We start from the raw sequence: 24,577 nt of genomic DNA, 5'->3' as shown, positions 1-24,577 counted from the left end.
CATTACTCCCCTCTCAAAGAAGCATCGACCCGATGCATCAAAACAAATAATGCGACTAGTAAGGGAAAAAAACGGATCTTGCGAAAATAGAGCATGGAAATGCAGCGGCCTTTAGCGCGCATAATACGGCTTCAGACGGACTACATGGACAACTTCTGGTCGTACGCGGCGTCGCTGGGATGCAGTCAGTGCGTCAGGGATGACTTCATAATCCAGTTCACCCAGCCGACGAAGAACCTTGTACGGGCCGAAATAGCGGCGCAAAAGCTTTTCACTCAATCCACGGCGGCGAATGGGCGTCCACACCCAGACTTGGTCTCCTGGCTTGTATTCCGCGTTGCGTCTTCGTAGGTTGTAGCGTCTGGCGTCGGACCGCTGCTGATCTTTGATCCGTAATCGGGCAAGCTTTCGAGCTTCTTCTGCGCGTTGAAGGTAGGCGGCAACGTCGACGTTCTCTTCTTCTGTAACGTTGGGCAGCATGGCGTCTAGCGTGGTCGTGGCATCCCTGCCATGGACGAGCCTAAAAGGCGTCATCTGGGTGGTCTCCTGCACTGCGGTGTTGTAGGCGAAGACGACGTAAGGCAGGATGACATCCCAGGTTTTATGTTCGGCATCGACATACATAGCGAGCATATCGGCGATGGTTTTGTTCAGGCGCTCGGTCAGTCCGTTGGTCTGCGGATGGTAGGCAGTTGTCCTCCGGTGGCTGGTTTGGCTGTAGCGCAGGATGGCTTGCGTGAGTTCCGCCGTAAATGCTGTTCCTCTGTCCGTGATGAGCACATCGGGGGCGCCGTGTCGAAGAAGAATGCACTCCACGAAAAATTTGGCCACTTCTGCTGCTGTTCCGTTCGGTAGGGCTTTCGCCTCGGCGTAGCGTGTCAGGTAGTCGGTCGCTATGATGATCCACTTATTTCCAGATGTTGACGTTGGAAAAGGGCCAAGCAAGTCCATGCCAATCTGCTGAAAGGGTCTTGAGGGAGGTTCAATGGGGTTCAGAAATCCTGCTGGTCGTGTGGGAGGAGTCTTTCGTCGCTGACAATCTCGGCATGTTTTCACATAGTGTGCGACATCGGCAGACAGTCGGGGCCAGTAATACTTGTCTTGAATGCGGCGGAGGGTGCGAGTAAACCCGAGATGTCCAGCTGTCGGCTCGTCGTGTGAAGCCCGTAGAACTTCTTCGCGGAGACAAGTAGGTACAACAAGGAGGTAGGCTGTTTTGTTCGCTGTAAAGTTCTTCTTCACAAGGACCTCATTCTGCACACAGAAAGAAGACAGTCCTCGCTTGAATAAAGCGGGGGGTGAAGAAACCTTGCCTTCCAGGCACTCGATGAGGCCTTTTAGGTTGGGGTCCGAGCGTTGCTGCTGAGCAAAAGAGCTTGCGCTGATGGGTCCCAGGAAGGCGTCCTCATCGTCGTCCAGCGGCGGTGCATCTACAGGGGCTCGTGAGAGGCAATCGGCGTCAGTGTGCTTGCGTCCGGACTTGTAAACGACGGTGACGTCAAACTCCTGGAGACGCAGACTCCATCGAGCGAGTCGGCCAGAGGGATCCTTCAAATTGGCAAGCCAGCAGAGCGCGTGGTGGTCGCTGACCACCTTGAACGGCCGTCCGTAGAGGTAGGGGCGGAATTTCGACGTAGCCCAGATGATGGCAAGGCACTCCTTCTCAGTGGTCGAATAGTTAGCCTCGGCCTTAGAAAGGGAACGGCTAGCGTATGCGATGACCTTCTCCAGCCCGTCACTTTTTTGAACGAGAACGGCGCCTAGTCCCACGCTGCTTGCGTCGGTATGAACTTCAGTATCGGCGTTTTCATCAAAATGCGCAAGGATCGGTGGGGACTGTAAACGACGCTGAAGTTCTTTGAAGGCTTCTGCTTGCGGCGTTTCCCATTTAAACGGCACGTCTGCCTTCGTCAGTTGGGTCAGGGGCTCGGCGATGCGCGAAAAGTTTTTCACAAATCGTCGGTAATATGCGCATAGTCCGAGAAATCTGCGCACTGCTTTCTTATCGGCCGGCGGTTGAAACTGTTCAATAGCGGCTGTTTTCTGCGGGTCTGGGCGTACTCCTTCCTTGCTAACGATGTGGCCTAGAAACAGCAGCTCTTCGTAGGCAAAGTGGCATTTCTCTGCTTTCAAGGTTAGGCCAGACGACTTGATTGCGTCTAGTACTGTTCGAAGTCTTTTGAGGTGCTCTTCAAAGTTCGAGGCGAAGACAACGACGTCATCTAAATATACCAGACAAATCTGCCACTTCAGGCCTGCCAGCACTGTATCCATTACTCGCTGAAACGTCGCTGGTGCGGAACAGAGACCAAATGGCATCACCTTGAACTCAAACAGCCCATCCGGAGTTATGAATGCTGTCTTCTCGCGATCTCTTTCGTCGACCTCAATTTGCCAGTAGCCGCTCTTGAGGTCCATCGATGAGAAATATTTGGCGTTGCAGAGGCGGTCCAGTGTGTCGTCGATGCGGGGGAGGGGGTAGACGTCCTTCTTTGTTATGTTGTTTAAGCGGCGGTAATCCACGCAGAATCGAAGTGCGCCGTCTTTCTTTCTCACTAGAACAACCGGTGCCGCCCATGGGCTGTTTGAAGGCTGGATGACGTCGTCGCGAAGCATTTCTTCGACTTGGTCCCGGATGGCTTGTCGTTCTCGCGGAGACACACGGTAGGGGCTTTGACGGAGAGGTCGGACGTGTTGATCCGTTATAATGCGATGCTTGGCAATTGGCGTCTGTCGCACCTTCGGCGATGTCGAAAAGCACTCACTGTAGTTTTGAAGCAGATTGCGGATCTGGTCTTGTCTGTTCCGGTGCAGGGCTGGGTTGATGTCGAAAGTGGGCGAGTTCTCTTGGTCAGGCGGATCTTCTGCGGAGGGGTCGGAGAGGGCGAAGGAATCTCGTACGTCAGATATTTCGTCGTAGAAAGCAATCGTCGTTCCTCTGTTAATATGCCGGTATTCTTCGCTGAAGTTAGTCAGCAGTACTTCGGCCTGGCCATTGCGGAAATGTGCGATGCCTCTTGCGATGCTGATTCCTCGGTCTAGTAGCAACTGCATGTTCCCCTCGATGATGGCTTCAGTGTTTATGGCTTTCATGGCGCCTACGGTCACGATAACGCTTGAACGGGGTGGGACGCTCACTTCTTCCTCCAGGACACTTAGGGCAACGTGATTTTCCCGAGTTTTCATTGAAGCGATGGCTTCGTCCGTCGAAAGCGTGATCAGCTTGGATCGCAGGTCGATGATCGCCTGATGCTCATTAAGGAAATCCATACCCAAGATCACTTCGCGGGAGCATTGCGGTAGCACAACAAAGGTCGCAGGATAGGTATGTCCTTTGACAGTCACTCGCGCTGTGCATTGTCCTGATGGCGTAATGAGGTGGCCCCCAGCGGTGCGAATTTGTGGGCCGTCCCAAGCCGTTGTGACTTTTCTGAGCTGCGCAGCGAATGTTCCATTCATCACCGAGTAATCGGCTCCTGTGTCGACTAGAGCGGCAACTTTCCGGCCGTCGATAGTCACTTCTAGGTCGGAGGTCCTGGCTCTTGCATTGCATGTCGCTCTCGGCGTCGGGTCACGGCTTCGTCGCGTATGCGAGTCACGGGTTGGGCGTGTGGTCGAAGCTCCTCTGGGTGGCGGCGTCGATTTCAAGGTAGCTTGCGTCGTGATCGAGGTTCTCATTGTGTGCGGCGTTGGTGCAGCGAGTGTCGGTTCTTCATGCGGCGTCGCGGGTGCAGCGTCGTCATGGGGCGTGGTCGGTGGAGGATCTTCGGCGTTTAGCTCGTGAGCAACCTCACCTCCAGAGGTTGCTGCCTTTAGTTTTCCCTACGGGGGCTGGGCGACCTTCCTCGTACCGCGGCTGCGTAGCTGCGGCGTGGCGACGCAAAGCGCGAGGTTGACGGCGATGGTGAGCGCGAAAAGCGGTTCGGCGTGTACTCTTCTCGACGCAGGTACTCGTCGATTTCGTGCGGACGTTGTCCGAAGCGTGGTCGTGGGGCGTTAACGGCAAATCCTCGAAGACCGATACGTCGGTACGGGCAGTGACGAAGAATATGGCCGGCCTCACCGCAATGGAAGCACAACGGCCGGTTGTCGGAAGTCCTCCAGGCGTCGCATTTCCTGGGGCTTGAGGGTCGGTCATAGGCTGGTCGGGCGGGGGCTGGGAGGCGGCGTTGTGGACCAAGTGGCTCATCTCGGGGAGGACGTGGGGGTTGTCGTTGGGGCTGAGCAGTCCTTACTGCAGCGGCGTAGGTCATGGCCTGGGGTTCTGTGGCCGTCGGGGTGCCAAGTGCCTGTTGCACTTCTTCCCGTACCACGTCCATCAGAGTCGATGCTTGTGGCTGTGGGGAGGATGGCAGTAATCGGCGTAGCTCCTCTCGGACGATTTCGCGGATAACGTCCCGCAAGCTGTCGCTGGTGGTCGCCGCCGTGTCCGAACGGATTGCATAGGCAGAGGAAGGGCGGTTGTACTGCCGAGCTCGGACGTCGAGGGTCTTCTCAATCGTGCAGGCTTCCTGCATGAATTCCTCGACCGTTTTTGGCGGCTGACGGACGAGGCTGCCAAAGAGTTGTTCTTTTACGCCGCGCATTAAGAACTGAACTTTCTTTTCCTCGGTCATCCCGGGATCGGCGCGGCGAAATAGGCGCTTCATCTCCTCGACGTAACTGCGGACGGGCTCATTCGGAAGCTGGATCCTGGACTCGAGGAGTCGTTCGGCTCTTTCTTTCCTCACGACACTGGTGAATACCTTCAATAGTTCTCTCTTGAATAGCTCCCATGTCGTAAGGGACGACTCGTAGTTTTCGTACCACGTGCGTGCGGAGCCATCCAATGAGAAAAAAACGTGTCCAATCTTTGCCGCATCATCCCACTTGTTGAATGACGCCACGCGCTCAAATTGATCCAACCATTCTTCAGGGTCTTCGCCTAGGGATCCATTGAAAGTTGGCGGCACCCGCGGCTGCTGCAGTATGATCGGTGTCGACATCTTCGGCGAGATTGCGGTGCTCGTAGCCGCGTCTTTTCGCTGTCTTGTGCGGTCCGGCAGTTTCCCGAACTCAGGCTCCTCTCCCTGGAGACGTCTGCTGGCTCGCTGAGCTGCTGGCTCGTCCTCGGGTGCGAAGCGCTCAGGGCTGGCTTCACGACTTGAAGGGGGCGTCCGGAACATGGAAGGCTACCCCGCACCTCCACCAGATGTCACGTAGTGGTGACGGCAGTCGAAGCAGCGATGAAGACGGACGAAAGGATCTTCTAAAAGAACTGTTTATTGGGCTGACTTGCACCCAAAATGGACTGAATCACTCGGCGGCGGCGAAGCGACAAGCGTGCTCGGCGGTCGTCGAACAGAATGCCCGCCGCTGTCGGCCGTGCTCAATTTAAAGCTGATAGCGAACATTCGAGATAAAGGGCGCAAAGTTACTAGAACATTCCGGAACAACGTAGAATCAGCTTTGCCTGGCTGCGATCAATCGAGATAAATCTAGTCGCGTCTTGCGTCGCAAACAAAGCGATAAGGTGGTGTCGCGGCAGATTTGAAAAACGAATAAACACTGCAAATATTCGCGGCAATATTCAACAAGTCCTTATCATCCGCTACAGTTCCTTCTTCTTGGAAATTAGCCAAAGTGCTCCCTCTTTTCAAATCTGGTGATAGACAGTGCTTGTCGAACTACAGACCGATTTCATTGACATCACAGTCATGCAAAATGTTGGAACACATCATTCATAAACACATCATGCTTTTTCTTGAATCCAATAATTTGCTATCTAACTTTCAGCATGGGTTTAGGCGCGGTTTTAGTACGGTAACACAATTAACAGAATTTGCTCATGATATATTACATAACCTCGATGTCGGTAACCAAGTTGATGCCATTTTTATAGACTTCTCGAACGCATTCGATACTGTTCTACATTCCAAGCTTCTTGCTAAACTAAATACTCTACTAAACAATCCTCACTTGGTTGATTGGATTTCTAGCTTTCTCTCATCTCGTTCCCAGTTCGTATCCTATAATTCTTCTCATTCTACTGCTGTTGATGTAACGTCAGGTGTGCCTCAAGGCTCCGTCCTTGGACCACTACTCTTTTTAATATATATAAATGACTTGCCGCATAACATTTCTTCTAACATTCGTCTTTACGCTGATGACTGCGTTTTATACGAAGTAATTAATGGCCCTAATGATCATCGTCACCTCCAAGAGTCATTTGCTATGTTTTGTAGTTGGTGTAGTACCTGGCAAATGAGAATTAATTTCGACAAAACCGTCCTCATGTCTTTTTGTAACAAATCTTCCGTTTCCCATTTTAGTTACTCTTTCAATGGCCGTGTGGTGGATAGGGTCTCGCAGTACAAATATCTTGGTGTCAAATTCACGCATAACATGTCTTGGTCTAAACACATTGATTACGTATGTAATAAAGCACTAAAAAACTAGGTTATCTACGACGCACGCTACCCAATTCACCAAAAGACACAAAGCTACTGTTGTATAAATCTCTAATCCGCCTTGTTCTTGATTACGCAGCTGTAGTGTGGAACCCGTACAAGCAATTCAAAATCAACATGTTAGAAGCAGTCCAGAAGAAAGCTGTGCGTTTTATATGTCATCGTTATGATCGCGATTTCTCACCCTCTTCTACACTTCTCTCATTGAATTTAACCACGCTGTCTGTCCGTCGCCACACTGAATCATTAAAATTCTTACATTGTGTCGTCAATTCCTCAGTAAGGCTGTCAGCTAACCACTACATTAACTTTGCACCATTTTCATCTACAAGAAGTCATCACGAGCTTAATTTGATACCGTATTTTGCGCATGCTAATTTGTTCAAATTCAGTTTTTTTCCCCGTTCAATAGAAGCCTGGAATTCTCTACCCGGGTCCATTCGTTCTTGTCCATTTCAATACTTTGTAACTGCCGTTGAAGACGCATAATAGCTGTGTATTCTTACCCTGTCGTTAACAGTTCCTTTCTTGTTTGATATTTCATTTGTGATTTTAACTTTTTGTAGTGCTCACTTTGTACATTTTGCTGCATTTTGTTTCCTTGCATTTTTGTGTTTTCCCACTCCTGCCATAGCGCATATAATTGCGCTGCAGTATGTATAAATAAATAAATAAATAAATAAATAAATAAATAAATAAATAAATAAATAAATAAATAAATAAATAAATAAATAAACATGTGGTCGGGTATACATAGGGCAAACCGGCAGATGCCTTAATGAAAGGCTTGCTGAACACAAGCGGAACGTAGCAAACCCAAGGGACGGTAACCTGGCTGAACATTGCCATCACTGTCCTAGCAAAACATGCAAGCCCATGTTCGGCGCATGCACAGTAGAGGCGAGGAGTATAGACCGCTGCACACGTGAAATAATCGAAGCCCGGTTGATTAGGAAAAGGGGAGCGGACTGTGTTAGCACGCCTTCTGTTAATCTTTCTGACAAGGAAATCGCTTTCCTAGACTGCAGTGGTGGGCGCATGCGTAGAGTGTGATCTTTTGTATCCTTTGTGTATTTCCATGCTTGCTTCGCTATATATATGCCTCTGTATTTCAATAAACGCCAGTTGAAAGTTAGCGCTGTCCCGTCTTCCTCTCACGTCCTCGTTTTTTGCGCTAAAGGCTTTGCTATTATGAGTGAACAGTACCAACTTGCCCAAGAACCAGCATTGATGGTTTAGCTCCGGTTAAACCTAGTGTGTACGCGATGGCTGACCACGAAGAAGACGTGGCTTTGCTCGCGGCTAGTCACGGTCGTTTCTTCGCTTGTTGACGGCGTCGTTTGGCGAGCCATTCCTCTCGTTGTACCGGCTTCTCGGCCGCGCAGTTGACATTCCTGGCTTCTTGGACTCGTTGCCGACTCGCCTTATACCACGCCACAACTTCGGGATCCGTCGACGTGGCTTCCCCAGTCACCGTTGATGTCAGTGGCAGTACACACGCGGATTTGGCGCTTCATCAGCCATTGTTCATCTGAAGAACGAGCGCTTCGCACCCCCTGTTTATAAAGTGGCCGAGCAATGACGCGGATCTGTTGCCGAACTGCGCATGCGCAGCGCACCTGTAGCTACTGCGCATGGGCGACGCTGCGGAGTCGGCGGCGGCAGCGGCGACGGCGCAACTTTGACGACGCGCGGCGCACCTGTTGCTCGGCGCATGCGCATTAACGGCTCCGGCTCGGCCCGGTGACCCGGTGGATTCACATGGCGCAGTGAAGCTATCGCTTCAGAACAAGGAGTCGCTTTGAAAGGCGCTGGCTACACTAGAACTTCTTCAGTTTTAAAGTGACGAACAGCGATTCCTAAAATAACATAAATCTGTCTGCTTTTTGCGATACCTACCACTCACGGCAGCCATAATATGTTCGGGAAACCGCTTGCCCCCAACTGTATTCTGGACGATTTTCTCCTGTCTTGACCCTTGCAGGTTCAGCGTCGCCCTAACCCATTTTTCGCAGGAAGAGAGGCTAAGCTACACCCAAACATATCAGGGCCAAGTGCGGACAGCGACCGCGATCCTATCATCGAGTGATGGCGTGCAGAAGCAGAGAGACGCCACCGACTACGTGGTCACGGAAGGCGTGCACATCGTGCGGGCAGCGATTATTAAAGGATTGATAAACGTAAGATGGAGACGTGTTAATATTTGGCTTTACCCCCTGCCTGGTGCTGGTAAGGATTATTTTCTTGTATTGAAAGTAAAGACGAGGTTAACAGAAAGCGGTACAGCGCTGCATGAATGATCTGTAGAAGAACTGCAGATTGGGCTAGTTGGTATTGATGCATAGTGGTGGTTCACCAGCGCAAATACACACGGACCAAGAACGAGACAAGACACACAAACCAGTGCTGGTTTGTGTGTCTCGGCGTGGCCCTCGGCGACGGCGAGGAACCTAAAGACAGCAGCGAGCTTTAATCCTGCACAGCATAAAATCAAGTCGCAACATGCCGGCACCGTTAGGTGTGTTCTTTCTGAGACTGCAGAGATAAAAAGAAGTCATATTCAGTAAAGCGGCAGACTGGGTTAGTTGGCTTTGCATATTAATAGAATGGCAGCGCACAAGCAAACACAGACAGAAAGAAGGGGACCAGCGCTGAAAAGTGCTTGTCCCCTTCTTTCTGTTTCAGTGTCTTCTATGGTCGCCAGGGGAATCAAGCAGACCATGCATGCTCTGCTTGCACGATTTCTCTTAGCATCTGCTGCGTCACAATAGCAAGTGACCAAAGCCAGCAGGCTGCTGACCATAGTCATGCCGATTTCAACAGAATTATTGTTGAATGTAGTCAACCCGTTAATTGTTGAGTAATTTCTGTTGAATTTATGTTGAATCGTGCCTCATGGCAGTCGTGTCCAAGCCTAAGTAAATGAAATCAGGACTAACTTCGACATGCGCCGTATAAGCAGAACCTTATCACATTATCCATATTAAGAACTCATGCATCACCTGTTCACTCTAGTAAACCGCTCAAACCCTTTTATTGCACAGAAAAAAGTGCCAGTGTTGCAATGTGCTCTTCCACGCATACCGTTTTCAGAGGATTCGTACGTGTGCTCATAAGAAGGGCGCCTATTTAGTGCTTTATTTATGTTGTTCATGAATTGAATCAGGGTCTTCAACTAACAGAACGTCACATGTGAAGCTGATTACTTCTACTACACACAAAATAAATGAACAGTAGCAGTAATAACTGACATAACTTTGCTCATCGGCAGGCGACTGACTACCTGTGAGATGCAGACACTCCTGTGTAGGAGTGTATAAAGGTGAAGTTTAGATTAAGGTGAAAAAGTTCTGCACTCTTAGTCAGTTCATGTTGCAACCTCGTGCGCAATACTGTTTCAAGATCTTTACCTGATGATTGTATAGGCGACAGTGTATGTATTTATGTATACAAACACACCCGTGTGGTTTTGCGTATGTGTACTATGCGCGCGTATATGCACGACTGGAGCTGTCAGCGTCACGTTAACGAGAAATTGCAGCAATAAATTGAATATACCACCAAAATTCGCATCGGTAGTTGGTCCATGTAGCGCAATACGAATGCATTCCTAGGAATTTTTTTACCACTGCAGAGATTCAGAATGATGTGTTGAATCATCCCAGTTATTTCAACATTAATTGAGCATTAAAGCAATGCAGAAATTGTGTTGAGAATGCTTAACTCTAGCACGGTAGTAACTATTCTGTTGCCATTCTACCCTGCCTCAACGTTCTACCAACGCAAGCCCTCCCGGTCTCAACGTGAATTCACATAGCATATTGAGTCCGCTCTAAAGAACTTCAACACGACCTCAAGAAGCATTTTTCTAAGAGATTAATTCATTCGACTCATCTTTTAGTAGTCTTGTTTGTCCACTATGAATATATAACTGCGCGAATCTGTAATCTGAAGGAAATAAAGTTCGAGAGTGCGATTCAATGCCACGTGGTCTCAATTGCTTGAAATAAATCTTGCCTTGCCTATTCCGACACCCAGTTCTACGTGGACGATCAGCCACTAATAAAGACAGGAGAACGGCCCTTCGGCACATTGAAGACGCTCGTCATCAGTGGAACTGGCCTGACGGTGTACGAGGTCCATTTCGTTGTTCCCAAACTGCGCATCGCCGTCTTCACTGGGGTAAGTTGGCGTCGTCAGCTGTGAACCAATGAGCCGATGCAGCGGCGTCTTGGAAGTAGAGCATGTGCCTGGTGTTCAAGAGGGTCAACGTTCAAATCGTCGTACTGCCGAGATTCTCCACTGGCAAAGAAAATTTCCGGGTGTTGCTAGAATTCAACAACCAGACCTCGTGTGCTTCTTACGCCGGTGAACAAAGCCAAAAAATCATGGATCTATGCTAGTGAACATTCGACCATACTAGAAGGGCTCACTGAAGGAAAAACAAAAATATGTCTTCTGCTGCTGAGAACAGGATTTAGCCACCCTTACGTAACACGTGACCACAACCTCCTCTATGAATTCACCAATTAACCAAAGGCCCTGAGTCCCCAGCGGCTGCTGTGCAACTTGCAAAAGCGGCGGTTAGACATGTGACGCAGAGCAGGGCGTTCAGAACTGGCTCCGGGGATGGCGCCATTGGAAGCTGGCTATGGCAACCTTTAGCGCTAGAACTTTATCAAGTGAGGGTAGCTTAGCAGTAGGGGAAAGAACTATGTGAAGGGGCGATGTCAATGGGCTAAGTTGCGCTACAAGGACACATAAAGTATATGTTACGCTAAAGGGTGGACGCATATTCTGCCATCGTGGTTTTCCGGAGAGCCGAGAACTACGTGCAGATTACCTGAGAAATAAGGATATAGTTGGCAATATTGATGAATTGAACAACAATAACAAGGGTGTGGTAGTTATCGAAGTTAGTCTTAATAAAACGCTCTAATTGAATTTTCGATTCCAATGGCATATCCGGATCAAGTTTTTGTGAAGCATTCGTATTCTAATGGAAAATTTGGAGCGCGAGTTTTCTGTTCCAATTTCCGTTCGGTATCAGGCCTCGATCCCGGATGGCTCCATGAAGTAGCAATATCTGCTCCTCCGAAATCAGCAGATTTGACCAGAACCTCGCGTGACTTTTTCGTTTCCCCCACGTCTGCTTCCTGTCACAACCGGCTGCGGCTGCTTTCTTCCTGTCATCGCTAAGCCGCTACGCAGTGATTCGGGCAAAATATAAAGAACGTTTTTGACTTTTTTTATGCTATGGTTAGTCCCGCGCAGCGCCATCTAAGCCGAAACGCGCAAGGGTAACTCTCCAAAATGCAATTATTTTTCGTTTTCTTCGTATCAGTACAAAAAATTACTACATAAATAAAAAATTGTGTTCAAGAATGTCAGTTCTTTGTGCCCGATTTTTACGCCAAAATCTTTACCTGTCTTAACCTCCCGCGCTTTCTCACGTCAGACGACGACTCCTCGCTAAGCCTATCAGCACGGTAGTTAGGGAAGGAATATGAAAATATAGCACGTTTTGCGCTGAAATTTCGTGGTGCGGGCATCGTCTGACAAAGCGAAATGTTCGTTCGCCTTTCGTTTGCCATGAGACAGATTGGCGGCGAGGCCGAATCGGTGGTGAGGCGAGAGGCCCCGCTTCAATGGACGCCGCCATGTTGCCTGAACGTAGTTTTTCTTGCAATTAAGTGCCCACGCTGGAGCGCACGCTTTAAATTTAATAAATGGGAGAAAGAGATCTTCGCCGTAGCTATGCGCCCTGTTCATGATCTGGCGGAGCGCTCGCGGTCCGCCATTCGAATTTAACATAATATTACACACGCCTACGTACCCACATTCACGCATGGCTACAAGACATTTGAAAGGTTCCATGAAGAAATGCAGTTGGCAGTGAATAAAGTAAACACGCAGAACATAGTACTGGTTGGCGACTTCTATTCCAAGGTAGGCAAAACCAGGCACTCCACCAGGCGCTAGCACATTATTCATCATCATCATCATCGGATATCAAGATTGTATTGCTTGGAATTTAATTACAAATTCAAATTATAAACTCAGTAATGAATGGCGTAGTTTGCGAGCCAGACATGCCTTGTTCTGCAATCGACAAAAGGAAGTGGAATATGAGGACCCTGGAGAGCGAGGCAAGAAATGAATTAAACTTCGCGTTGTGCTCCCAACAGGGCATCGAGCAAGACGTACGTAGTCGTGCTTTGTAAGCTGAGGTGTAGCGACACTAGGATGCGTAGGTCGTCAAATGACTAGGTTTAAATGAAGATTGAAGTAACGTAGTGGAGAAGAAGGGCGTAAGCAAGCTAGCTACCAGAGGTAATGTAGAGGACTTTAGGCTTTCTCTCGGGAACGGGTATTCTCTATTAACCGAGGACCACGACCTATAGCAACTGTTGTGCCAAGCGGTAAGAATTTGGCCCGAACCACCCCCGAAATTTGATCTTCGCCAATTTGTATCAAAATCGATGTCCGACCATAACCGGGCGCGCCCGACACGATCGTGACCTACAAATTTGGCCCGGGCAATTGCCAAAATTTGGCCCATGTCACCCCCGAAATTTGACCTTGGCCGTTTTGGCCAAAATTGATGTCCAGCCATAAGTAACCATGCCCGACATTATGGCGACCTCCGAATTTAGCCCGGGTAATTTCCAAAAATTGGCTTCGCCTCCCCCCTCCCTCCGCCTTCCTCGTAAAAGTAGTTCACAGCTTTGAGATTTGCGCCATCTCGTTGCTTTCTTGTCGCTTGTGGCGTCACAAATCACGTCGCCACGCTTTCGCACGTCAGACGTCTGTTTAAAAGGAGTTAAACCTCGGCTAACTGTTTGCATTGTTGTTTCGAAATGTCCTTTGAATACAATGCAATTTGTTAATTACGATAGCGCGTCTTTTTTTCCTCTTCCCTTCTGCGCTGCAGAACGGCATGGAAGTGCCCGAGACGCCTACTCTCTACCCGTCTTCTTACGTTGAGTTCAGCGGCTTACCATTCGAGGAGAAACGGTGCGTGTCCAGTTGTTTTTTTTTTTTATGCGGCATCATATAAGGAGCCCGTCGGGCCATTTCGAATTGTCGCCGGCCCCTGTCACACCTCGCCCTGCGGTGTGAAATAAAAGAAAACAGAATTGGCCAAATGAGGAATTTGGTCCACATTGCGACAGTTTCAGCGTCTCTTGCTGCTGCATTAGACCACTACGCCATCGCCGCTTTTCTTTTTATTGCCATCTAAATCGTACAGTATGTACCAAACAGCCGCCAGATAACTTGGGGTTGATTTAGAATGGCTATTTAGAATGGATTTAGCTCGAAATATACAAATTGAAAGAATTACGTCCAAGACATTCCGCGTGTTTTTCAAATTGTAGTACACATTTTTTTGTTTCTTTTTGCTTTTTTGCATGAGAAATGTAGTTGTATGTAATGCCACTTTTCAGTTATCATGTATGCACCTCGTATTCTTTCATGCACTGTTCCCACGATTTCTTTTGTATGACATAGGCGCTATTTATCTCCACTGAGTACTGCCAATGCAAGGGGGCCTGCGGCCCTGTCAAGCTGGCCATTCAGGTGCCACATCCTCAAGTTTAGTTATTTCAGTACATCTTGCAATTGCTTCTTGAAAACAGTGCTTGACTGGCAGTGTATAAAGATATGTGTTACGCACCACCACCCTGATCCTCCATATAGGATGCGATCCAAAAGCAATGACAAAGTTTTGTGGCACGCCCTCCCTGTTTTCACTCGGGAGGTGTCTGGCGCCATGGGGGTGAAGCGAATAATCCTTCCTAAGACTCCTTTGGGGGACGTCCTGGAAAAAAAGACTGCGTCCCAGCAGTCCAAAAAAGGTATGCTCAGTCATTTCATCATAGTAAAAAACAAAGCAGTGTACTCCCCACGGCACACGTAATCCCTTCTTCAGCAGCCACGTATTTACGGGCAAAGTGACGCTATTTAAATAAAAAATAAAGGTTTTTGCTGGATAAAAAATCACATTCTTAACGTTTTTTTATACCTTGCGCTAGGCCTGCACCGTAGAAGGTCCTCATGGTAGGAAAAGTGGCTCACAAAGATCTTTGTAAGATCTTTGTTTTTTCGAGTTACTGTCTATTTGTAGTACCTACTCAAAGACTATGAGTGTGACGACGCCAAAAGGTAGTCTTGGCTTTGAAAGTCTTTAAAAATTGAAAAAAAATTCTTTGTTAGAAGTTATTACACAATATCTTTCATTCCAAAACGGGTATAGAACCCGGTCAGTACATGCTGAGTCCCAAATAATTTTCGTCAAGTATGCATCACATAAACAAGGTAAAAGAAATATATTGTAGAACAACTGCCTTCAATATTTTTTTCCTGGGACTGCCAGGGAATATAATCTACTTGAAAGTGGTGTTCCTGCTGTGTATCAAAATATTCATTTGTTTCTACGCTGAGTAGATTGATCTTAGTATATTCTCATTATTAATATAATCCACCTGCATCTGTGTTTTTTTGCTTTGTATTTGACGCCCCTCCTCCGCTGTAATGCCGTAAAGGCACTGTGGGTACAATCATAAATACTGAGATAATCAGTACAATGGATGTATGCAGGAAATAAGAGGGCTGTGCGCCTTCCTACCAATTTCTACGAACAGCTTCTTCAATAAATTGTGATGCATTAACAGCTTCAGGCAAAAGTCTGCCAAGTTTGAACTGCATTGCATCACGTAAAAAGGGGCCTCTAGTATCCCTAAGAAAAGAAAACGGTTATTTGTCTGACGCTATAGCGGCGTAATAAACTGAGACCTCCACCGCTGGCCAGCATAAAAAGGACGGTTCGGTTTGTCCGCTCTCAAAAGGAACTCCACAAAAAAACACTGAAAACACTCTGTGCAGCCTTTTGCACATTCAAACAGGAACAGCGTAAGACCTGCATTACATACTACAATTTGCTGACTAAGAAAAGACCGAGAACTGCGGAACATACAATGACAAGTTCAATCTATTAAATCATTCTCTTTTCTCTTTTAATTCAGCAGCCTTTCGTCGCCAGTAGGGTTCACTGCCAATCTTAACAGTGAAGAGGAAAGCCTAAGTACTTAAGTGGTGTTGTGGTTAACGATGTCTTGGCGAAAGCACTCGTGGCCCGAGGCCATTTACCGCGCCTAAGTCTCAAGCACTTTTCTGAATTCACCACACTCAAACTTGCCTCGCAGAAAGCTTCGTTTTTGACCTCTTCCAAGCGCTTTCATAGCTAGTACTGAAAGCAGAGAAATCAGCACATGCCAGGACCCTAACTTTTTCCTTATGCAGTGAATTCCACTAGTGCATTTGCTTTGCAGGATACTTAAGCAGAATGGCTCATGGCTCATTATAAATGTCAGACAGCAAGGGTGAAAAAGGACACCCTCGGTTTAAAATTGCGTGACCTGGGGCCGTATATCTAGCAGCTGTCCATTTTCCGTTGTCCACTGTCAGTGGTCATTGATGTATACGAGCGACTTTTAAGAAGTGAGGCAAGCGACCAGGCCATTGGATAGTCGGCGTCTGGACCTCACCATGGGCTGCATTTCGCAGCCAATGGCAGCCAGTGGTCAGGTCCGGTCGCCTGCTGTTGGCAGAGCGCCGAGATGCAACTTACCGCTTACAGCATATGGCATCCAATTTTTAAGCCTATTGTCGGCACAAAACGCCGATAATAGGCGCCGAGACCCAGAAAGCAGCGCACAATTCGCTTATCGGTTGGCACGGGAAAAGCAGCGACGGCGGTTGTCCTATCGTGATTAGGGCTAACTCCCTTAGAGCTCGCGATGCAGCCGAGAACTCATGGAAAGCGAAGTGACCCTTTTCGGGCTTGAGGGAAAGACCGGCCGAATGAATTGCTGCGAACACAGCGCGCAAGCGCCTCAGGTGCTTGTCGAACGTGGCGGAGAAGATGACTACGTCATCCAGGTACACGAGGCAGGGCTGCCATTTCAGATCGGAAAGAACGGTGCCCGTCACCCACTAGAAGGTGGCAGGAGCCGAGCACAGGCCGAAAGGGAGAACCCGGAATTTGTACAGACCATCCAGTGCAATAAAGGCGGTCTTTTCCTGCTCCCGTTCATCCACCTCGATTTGCCAATAGCCACTGCGTAAATATAGGGACGAGAAGTACGTGGCGAGGCATAGCCGTTCCAGGGAGTCATCAATGAGTGGCAGAGGATAAACGTCTTTTTTTGGTGACTTTGTTTAGACGTCTGTAATCAACACAGAACCGTAGGGTTCCATCGTTCGTCGCCGCTAGAACAACAGGCGATACCCACGGGCTCGTCGACGGCTGTATTACGTCGTCTTCGAGCATTTCTTAAACTTGTCGGCGAATGGGATCACGTTCCTTCGAAGAGATCCGATAAGGCGGCAGGCATAACGGTCACTGGTTTGTGTCAACTATAATGGGGTGCTTTGTGAGCGGAGTGTGCCTAACCTTCGAGGTCGAGGCAAAACAGTCGCGGAAAGATTCGATAAGGCTCTCGAGGCAGAGTTTCTGATTTAGACGGGAGGTTCGGATTCACGTCGGTTTTCATGGGAGTGATGGTTGCCTCCACTGATGCCGAGGCTTCGGACAAAGCGTGCTGCCCGCGAATTCGTTGAGTTCTTCGCAATAGGCAATAACTGTTCTGCCAGGCAAACACTGATGTTCACAGCCAAAATTTGTCACCAAGAGTTCGTTTCGGCCATTGTTCACTTCAACAATTCCGCGAGCAACACAGACTTGCCGACCAAGGAGCAGCCACATGTTGGTTTCAGCGATGCCAGGAGTTCCGGTGCTGTTATCGCAATATGCGGCAACAAACATGACTGCTCTTGACGAAATCAATACGTGGTCGCCAAAGGCGCGTAACTTAGTCCCGCGTGGTTCGGGATCGCCGTCAACAGGGGGTTGAGTGGAAAATGACACGACAAGCTCCTGAAGGTTGATGACAGCACCGTACTCCCGAAGGAAATCCAAACCGAGTATCAGGTATTTGGAACACTTGGGCAACACAGTAACGCAACCAGGGAAAATAGCACCACGTATCTGTATTCATGACGTGCAGACGCCAATAGGCGTAACCACATGGCCGCCGGCGGTGCTGATCTGTGGTCCAGACCAAGGGGTCAGAACCTTTCTGAGGGCTGTGGCTAACCGACTGCTTATACAGAAAAATCCGCGCTGGTATCCACAAGTGCGGTCATATCGCAATTATCAGCGATTACTGGGATTTTGGCAGACACCAGTCGGTGACAGCACGTCGTTGTCATTGAGGTCGTCGGGTGAGGTCGTAGTCGGTCGGATCGTAGCCGCGATTCGTCGGGTGGAGGCTCTTGACTTGATCCAATAGCGGCGGCCCTACCCCCGGGGGACGTAGTCTTCAGTTTTCCCGATGTAGGGACGCGCCTCTGAACTGGCTAGAAAAAGACAGGCGGCCGGGTGAAGAGAACCGCCTTGGGGATAGAGATCGGGACTGGCGTCGCTGCGAGGTCGAGGACTGCACGTTAGTAGCCAGGTACTGCTCGTTATATCGTGGTCGTTCACCGTAGCGCGGTTGAGGTGCGTCGGGTGAAATCTCCCTTAAACCCATTCTGTGGAAGGGGCAGTGGCGGAGGATGTGACCAGGCTCCCCGCTGTGGGAACAGAGCGGCCGATTGTTTGGCGTACGCCACACGTGCGCTTTGCTCATGGGGGACCTGGACTCCTGCGGCAAGGAGGGTACTGCTGCGATTGGGTACTGCAGAGATGAGACAGGGGCGACGGGGGAAAAGGCTCGCATCGCTGTCCCATGACATCGTAGCGCGTCGCTGTACGTCACGACGGAGAGCGCCGGGTGTGGAGCTGGGGGTGGCTGCACAACTCGTCGGATTTCTTCACGCACCACGTCCGTTACGGCAGCGACGCTGACCTGTGGAGCTTCAAAGCGAAGTTTCGCCAGTTCCTCGCGCACAAGGCTTCTTAGAAGCTCCCGCAGCTCCTCGGCGGGCAGCGACGTAGGCGTGTACTGGGAAGCGGCTGCTACAGTGGCTTGACGTCCGTAGTGCGCGCCCCGTTCCTGCAGAGAGCGCTCGATACCCATTGCCTCCTTGGTGAAGTCAGACACTGTTTTTGGCAAGTCGCGGTACAGTCCGGCAAAGAGCTGCTCATTTACGCCGCGCATTAAGTGGTGTACGTTCTTGGCTTCGGGCATAGCAGGGTCGGCCCAATTCAACAGTCGCGTCATGTCGTCTATGAACATCGCGACACTCTCATTCGGCTGCTGTGATCTCGAGTGCAGGGCGATTTCAGTTTTTTTTATTTAGCTGCTGGTAAATGTCGCCAGCAGCTCTCGACGAAAAGCCTCCCAGGTGGTAAAGGAAGCTTCGTGGTTCTCAAACCAGGTTTTGGCCGAGTCCTGCAGCGCAAAGTACACGTTGCGTAGATTGCGCTCGCCGTCCCACTCATTGAAACCAGCCACTCGGTCAAAGCTGGCCAACCAGTCTTCGACGTCCTCGAACCTGTCCCCGTGGAGCGGTGGCGGCGATCGAGGTGCGTGAAGGACAAATGGCGGGGCATTCCCGGAATGCTGACTTGTCTGGCTAGCCGCGGTGGATGTCATGGCCCTTACCGGCGCTGTCAGTTGGCCGACCTCGGGTTGTAGGCCTCGCAGGCGGCGGCTCGCCTTGTGGAATGGTGTTGTAGCCACGCGTTGAGAGCGGACGTCAAAGATGTCCTCGAGGTCAGCGTACATGGGCCGTTACCCCGCACCTCCACCAAATGTGTCACCGATAAACGGTCGAAGCACAAAGACCAGGTTTAATTAGACGTGCTAGGCGTGAAAGACAGCAGGGAGCTCGCGCGAGGAAGATGACAATCATATAGCTCCTCGAATGCGCAAGGCATGCCAAGTCCCAGCTAAAAAAGTTCGGCCGCGGTATGGCGCCACTAGATGGATTGGTACTGTGGCATTATGCTATCGCCGCAGCCGATCACACCGTGTATTAAACTGTACCACAATCTCGCGCTGTGCATTGCACCACGTCGTCTTCATCAACTTCCATCTGTGTGCATGTCACGAAAGGAACGCGCTTTCAATCGCGTTTTCAGCTAAGTGGTGTTGATCTCCACCAGCAAAAACCTGCTTTAGCGCAATATTTTGTTTTTACCAATGCTATACCACCAGAAGTTCTTGGCCACAGTAAAGCGTGTTTTGCAACTCCTGTAACCTATTTTCACTTTACCCTGGATAATCATTACGACTTTAACTTGGGAAAGAAAAAGAAAATTTCTTCCGAAGGTGCTACCTGTTTGAGGACCAAGTTTTCATCGCCAAGCAACTTCTCGCGGCCAATCATTAGTTTTCAGCTTCCACGGTGGTAAGTTTGCTCACTATAGGGTGGGAAGGTGGCGCGATCCGGATCTTTGGCTCACGACACCGAACACGCCGGGTTTTCTTATGAACGGGAGTCTTAACGCAATAGTATTTATTGATATTCTAGGTACCCAGAAAACCCTTCTAAGGTCTTCTGAAGGAAGAGGCATAACACTTCACTTAGCGGTTTGGCTTGTGAGATAAGAATGGACGTAATTCACCTCTATATCACGACAAATTACAGCCTAAGGCAGCTTATTTTTGTTCATTAGCTCACTCTTTTTTGTGAGTTTAATGAATTATCAATTGAATTACCCTGAAGCACATGAGGTAGATGCGTTTGCTTTGCTCCACGCTGGGAACTTTTTTTATGTTTAAATTTGTGTTTCAGCACCTCGTGTCCCTCTGGGGGCTTGCTTTACACGGTTAGCATTACATACTGCAATCTGGCCTGCCATACAGTATTCATGTCAACTCAGCAGTGGCCTATAATGTCTTGTGATCGTTGTGTGTGTGCGGTATTTCTAACCCACCATAGAGTCAGGTTGTCTGCACAAAAATACGTCCTGCTCTCAGTGGTACCAGTAGAGTCAGCTATATCGTGGATACATTTGATTAGTGTTCGGCCGACGGTGTGAATCGGGGATGCGTCCACAGCAACAACTGCTTCTGAATTTCACATGCTGCGCGTGCTCGTCGTCATTGCACCAGAGAAGACAAAATATATAGGGGACGACTCGGTGCATTGCACTTGTCCATTTAGATATCCGAACCAGGCGTATTACGAAAGTTGAAAAAAAACGAGGTAATGACCGTCTGCGCCGAATGCAACATATTAAAACTCGTCGCATTAGAAGTGCAACGGTTCTCCTCTTCCCACCTGAGCGAAAACAATCAGTGAACCTTCGAAGAAGCCGACATGTTCGTGGCCGCAAAAATTTACACAGTGCTTTCCTCTCCGCGTGCGTGTCCTTTAAATGTTACGGCGCATGAGAGGCAAGACCCAACAAGCGACTCGGCTAAACAACCTGCCTGTGCGTCCCCTGTTTGTCTTGTATCTTCGCTGTTCTTCGCTCTGTGAATTCAATCAAGGTGGACAATTCCTAGTGCACCGCTTGGTGGCTGGTTGACTGCTGCTGCAGGTCGTGGATCCGGATCCGTATGAAGCTTTCGGAGGAGAGCCCCAAAACGGAGTTATACTTCCGCAAACAGACTGGGCCGGCTGACGAAAAGATCGTGGTGGTGGTCAAGTTCTACGAGCAGCACATCTCCGTCTGGTCCAGCGAAGGCGTGCAGAGCGTCGCCCCCACGGAGCTTCGGGCGCCACGCTGCATAGCCATCTACGAGTTCATCCTTGACTCGCTGCTCATGGTACGCCCATCTCTAGCAATATGTCGCCAGAAGATGAAGGAATGACATGCGGGCACTGTACATGTTAATTCTTCCCCTCCAGTAGAATTAACTCACGGTGTACTTCCCTTGGGGCCTTTCCGGAGAAGCCCTCAAGGTTTTGAGATCGACTTGTGGCGTTGATGAATGACCATGCTGGTCGCATGTTGATAACCGTGAAAACCAAACTCGCCTACCTAGCTGCCGATGACAGGACGCCAGACAAAGGAAGTTCTTTTGTAGCTCTTCAGTATTATCCGTCTCAGAATCTACATAGTTTAGTAATTCCGTAATCATTTACGGCGTCGTAACCAAATCACACTCTTCGACAGTGGAAAAGCAGTGAGGCTGAATGGTGAACAGTTGGGGAAAGAATGAACGCAGTTCTTTTCGTGTCAGGGTACCAAGTTTTCGCTTGCTATTCGTAACTTCCGCCCATTCCTATTCACGTTGGTAACAATATTTATGTCACGCCTGGAAATCTTTTCTTATTATCAAGTAAAAGATATGACTGAATCACACAGTTCCGGCTTTCTTTATTCATTTAGCATTATGCCTCTAATACAGGGCTTCTTTTGGTAAGAGAGTTACTAGTGTCCCTAGATTTCTCACATCTTCAAAATGCCGAGCAAAACAAAAAAATTTTTTAGATGCCTAAGTGAGCAGGCAACGTAGGCAGGCATTTCAACTGGATTGAATTAAGAGCCTGCTAAAGGGTGGGAAAGAGCATAAAGTATTATAAGGCTGCTCGGATGCGTAAGCACGTCGCACAGGTTTATAGTGCAGACCAACCGCAGTGGCTCAGTGGGTTTGCAATTCAGCTTCTGATGCCAACGTCGTGGGATGGAATCCCGACCTCGGCGGCCACATTTTGATCGAAATGAAACACATAAATACTCTTGTGTTGTGCGGTGTAAGCGCACGTGAATGTACCCCAGGTGGCATACATTATAACCCCGGAGCCTCCTCTACGGCGTCTTCCTGGCTCTTTTGTCGGTTCGGGACGTTAAACACTCCAATTAAAAAATTTTTTACGGAGATGTCATTTCCGATTCCTCTTAACTGGGGTTCACGTTTTTGTGCAACTACTGCGATGAGGCGAAAGATGATTTCTTTATATCCTTTCGGTCGAACGCGAAACGCTGCTGTGGTTTTCGCCTTGAGTGTTGGCAGTTTTTTACGAGCTGGCGTCTTCTTTTGGTATAGCTTTAAGTCTTAAAAAATTCATTCGTATTACACCACAGTAAAGACCAATCCTGTGTTTTGTCGGGCTGCACTTATTCGCATGTAGCTCTGCACCACAAGAAAAGGACGAGCATAGCTTACCTAGTGCTCCGAAAAATGCGTCGTACGAAGAATACTGTTTTACGGACAATGCACACTTCACGTACCTTACATTAAATTGTATACTTCGACCTGTCACTCGTCTCTACCATGTCCCCGACTAATGTCAAGTTATTTCGTTCCGTTCTTTTTCAGTGCTTACCAAGCAGCTAATGACGGCCTCTGTAGATTAGGATTCTTACACAGATACTTCAAACAAGTACATCTTCTCGACAACAATAAAACGATTTATTTAAATAAAAGCAATCTTGATCTTCATCCTTTGGAAAATTTTGACGCTGGTGTGCTCTGTATAGCGTAAAAGAGTATCAGCCAAACTTTTCCTCTGGTGGCAGACACTAAAAAGGTTTCAAGAAGGTTTCAGCCTTGTTGGTGTTTTTAAGTTAATAGTGATTCACAGGGAGTAAAACGTGAACTCTCCAGATCGCAGCAAATATAATTCGAGTAGCGAGGGTTACTAACAGATATACTAGTAGCTTTCGCGGTTTCATGGCACATCTCAAAAGAAGTGGAGGGCACAAAGGCTACTTTCACGCGTGTCCACATTTTCCCGCGCCTTTTGGAGATGTGACTGTATGACAACTCGCTGATATATTTTTCACACCGTTAGCTGTTAGAGTGACAAGTTGACTGGTCTCGCTTTGTCCGTAAAGCGGGTGCGCTATATATAAAGGATGTTTAACAGTGCCATAGTCAGAGCTTGGGAGAAGCGCTCCCGCATTACTCCCTGGTCGAGACCACTCGGCCAGGCACGGGCCATCGAGCCAGCGCGCCACTCTTCGGGACGGCAACGTCGTCAACCTCCGGTCGTCAGACTGTCGCACTTCCCGGTGAACAATTTGTGTTATGTATCTTGCCTCTCTCTTGTGTTAGTGCTCTGCAGGCGCAAGGCCTTTTGAAGTATTGTAGCTTCTCTCTAATGCTATTTTGCTTGTGTTGCATTTTGTAGATCACTTGATATGTGTTCTTACGAGTGATTACAAATTCCTCTGTATCGTCTCTTTGCCGTATAAACTTGGTTTGGTTTTGTTTGTGAACCTTTGACTCCGACCCAATTTCTGGCTTGCGACCGGCGAAAGATGGGCACCACACGACCACAACTCTTACCACTTTGTAGCTGGTCTCCGGCTGAGCTTGCCACGCTGAGTCGAGGGCATCTCCTTTGAGACCGAGACCGCTACACCCACACGCTCTATGGGTGTCTGGCAGTGCACGCAACTGGTGATGCATTTATAATGTCATTACAAAGCACGCGTCCTCACTTTCCTGAGCAGGGCCGCTAGTGCCATATCCTGTAAACAATAACAAGAAGCACGATGCAAACATCCCACAAATATTGGAAGCATCAGTAACAAAGCCGGCGCTCTTAATCAGGGTTATCCGGAGAGTAGGATGCTTGGCTCTTCCGCTACGAAAGTCCGCAGATTCCGCGGGTGTTGCGTGAGGCTCTTCTCGATAGAATCATGATAAGTTTCTTCTAAGGCGAAAGCCTGTAATGGCTCACACTCGAGGCCACGAGCCTTTCCGTCTTGCCATGCTCTTCAGGAACTCGATGAGAAAAAAAAATATTTGTTCACGATGAGATCCGAACCACCACCCTTCATTTCCGTAGTCGAGCGTGCTAACGACTACGCTACTTCCTGCCAACGCCTATGTAGTTCTTGTCTAGGACGGTGGAGAGTGTTTGCGGAACGGCGTCAAATCAGACGGATGCCTCCAAAACGCCCTCCAGCATTTAAGATTCACAAACAATTGTGTACTTAATTAACGTCTTAACCACACATCAGTGACACAAGCAGCAACGCCGCGCTAAAGGCTAAACGCCTCACCGCACTTTAGGTCAACAAAGTGCCTCCTGAATTTTTTTTTATCGTCTGAATAACCGTATAGGTTCTGGTTTGCAGGCCTTGAACTCGGCTAATACGCCATTGTTGGCATTCTTCTTTACAAGCCTATGTAAGTGAAGCAGTAACATAGAGGACGCATGCGGTGGTCCTGACGGCGCTCGCGTAAGCATTCTGCGTAGGAGAAATTCCCGAC

At 48.9% G+C, this 24,577-nt stretch overlaps 1 protein-coding gene across 1 annotated transcript in view; it reads left to right on the top strand.

Moving 5' to 3' along the window:
- The window catches only part of LOC144107114 (uncharacterized), a 41,729-nt gene extending 18,969 nt beyond the window's left edge, over window positions 1-22,760 (top strand). The window contains exons 3-7 of the mRNA XM_077640102.1: window positions 8,434-8,629; window positions 10,488-10,631; window positions 13,384-13,466; window positions 20,947-21,175; window positions 22,673-22,760. Coding sequence (XP_077496228.1) covers window positions 8,434-8,629; window positions 10,488-10,631; window positions 13,384-13,466; window positions 20,947-21,175; window positions 22,673-22,690 — 670 coding nt within the window. The 3' untranslated portion in view covers window positions 22,691-22,760. The remainder of the gene's footprint in view (window positions 1-8,433; window positions 8,630-10,487; window positions 10,632-13,383; window positions 13,467-20,946; window positions 21,176-22,672) is intronic.
- Window positions 22,761-24,577: the final 1,817 nt, after the last annotated feature.

This window comes from Amblyomma americanum, chromosome 10 (genome assembly GCF_052857255.1).
Source record: "Amblyomma americanum isolate KBUSLIRL-KWMA chromosome 10, ASM5285725v1, whole genome shotgun sequence".
In the NCBI taxonomy this organism is placed as follows: Eukaryota; Metazoa; Arthropoda; class Arachnida; order Ixodida; family Ixodidae; genus Amblyomma; species Amblyomma americanum.
Note: the sequence above shows the minus strand (reverse complement) of the source record. Positions and strands in the feature narration are given on the sequence as shown.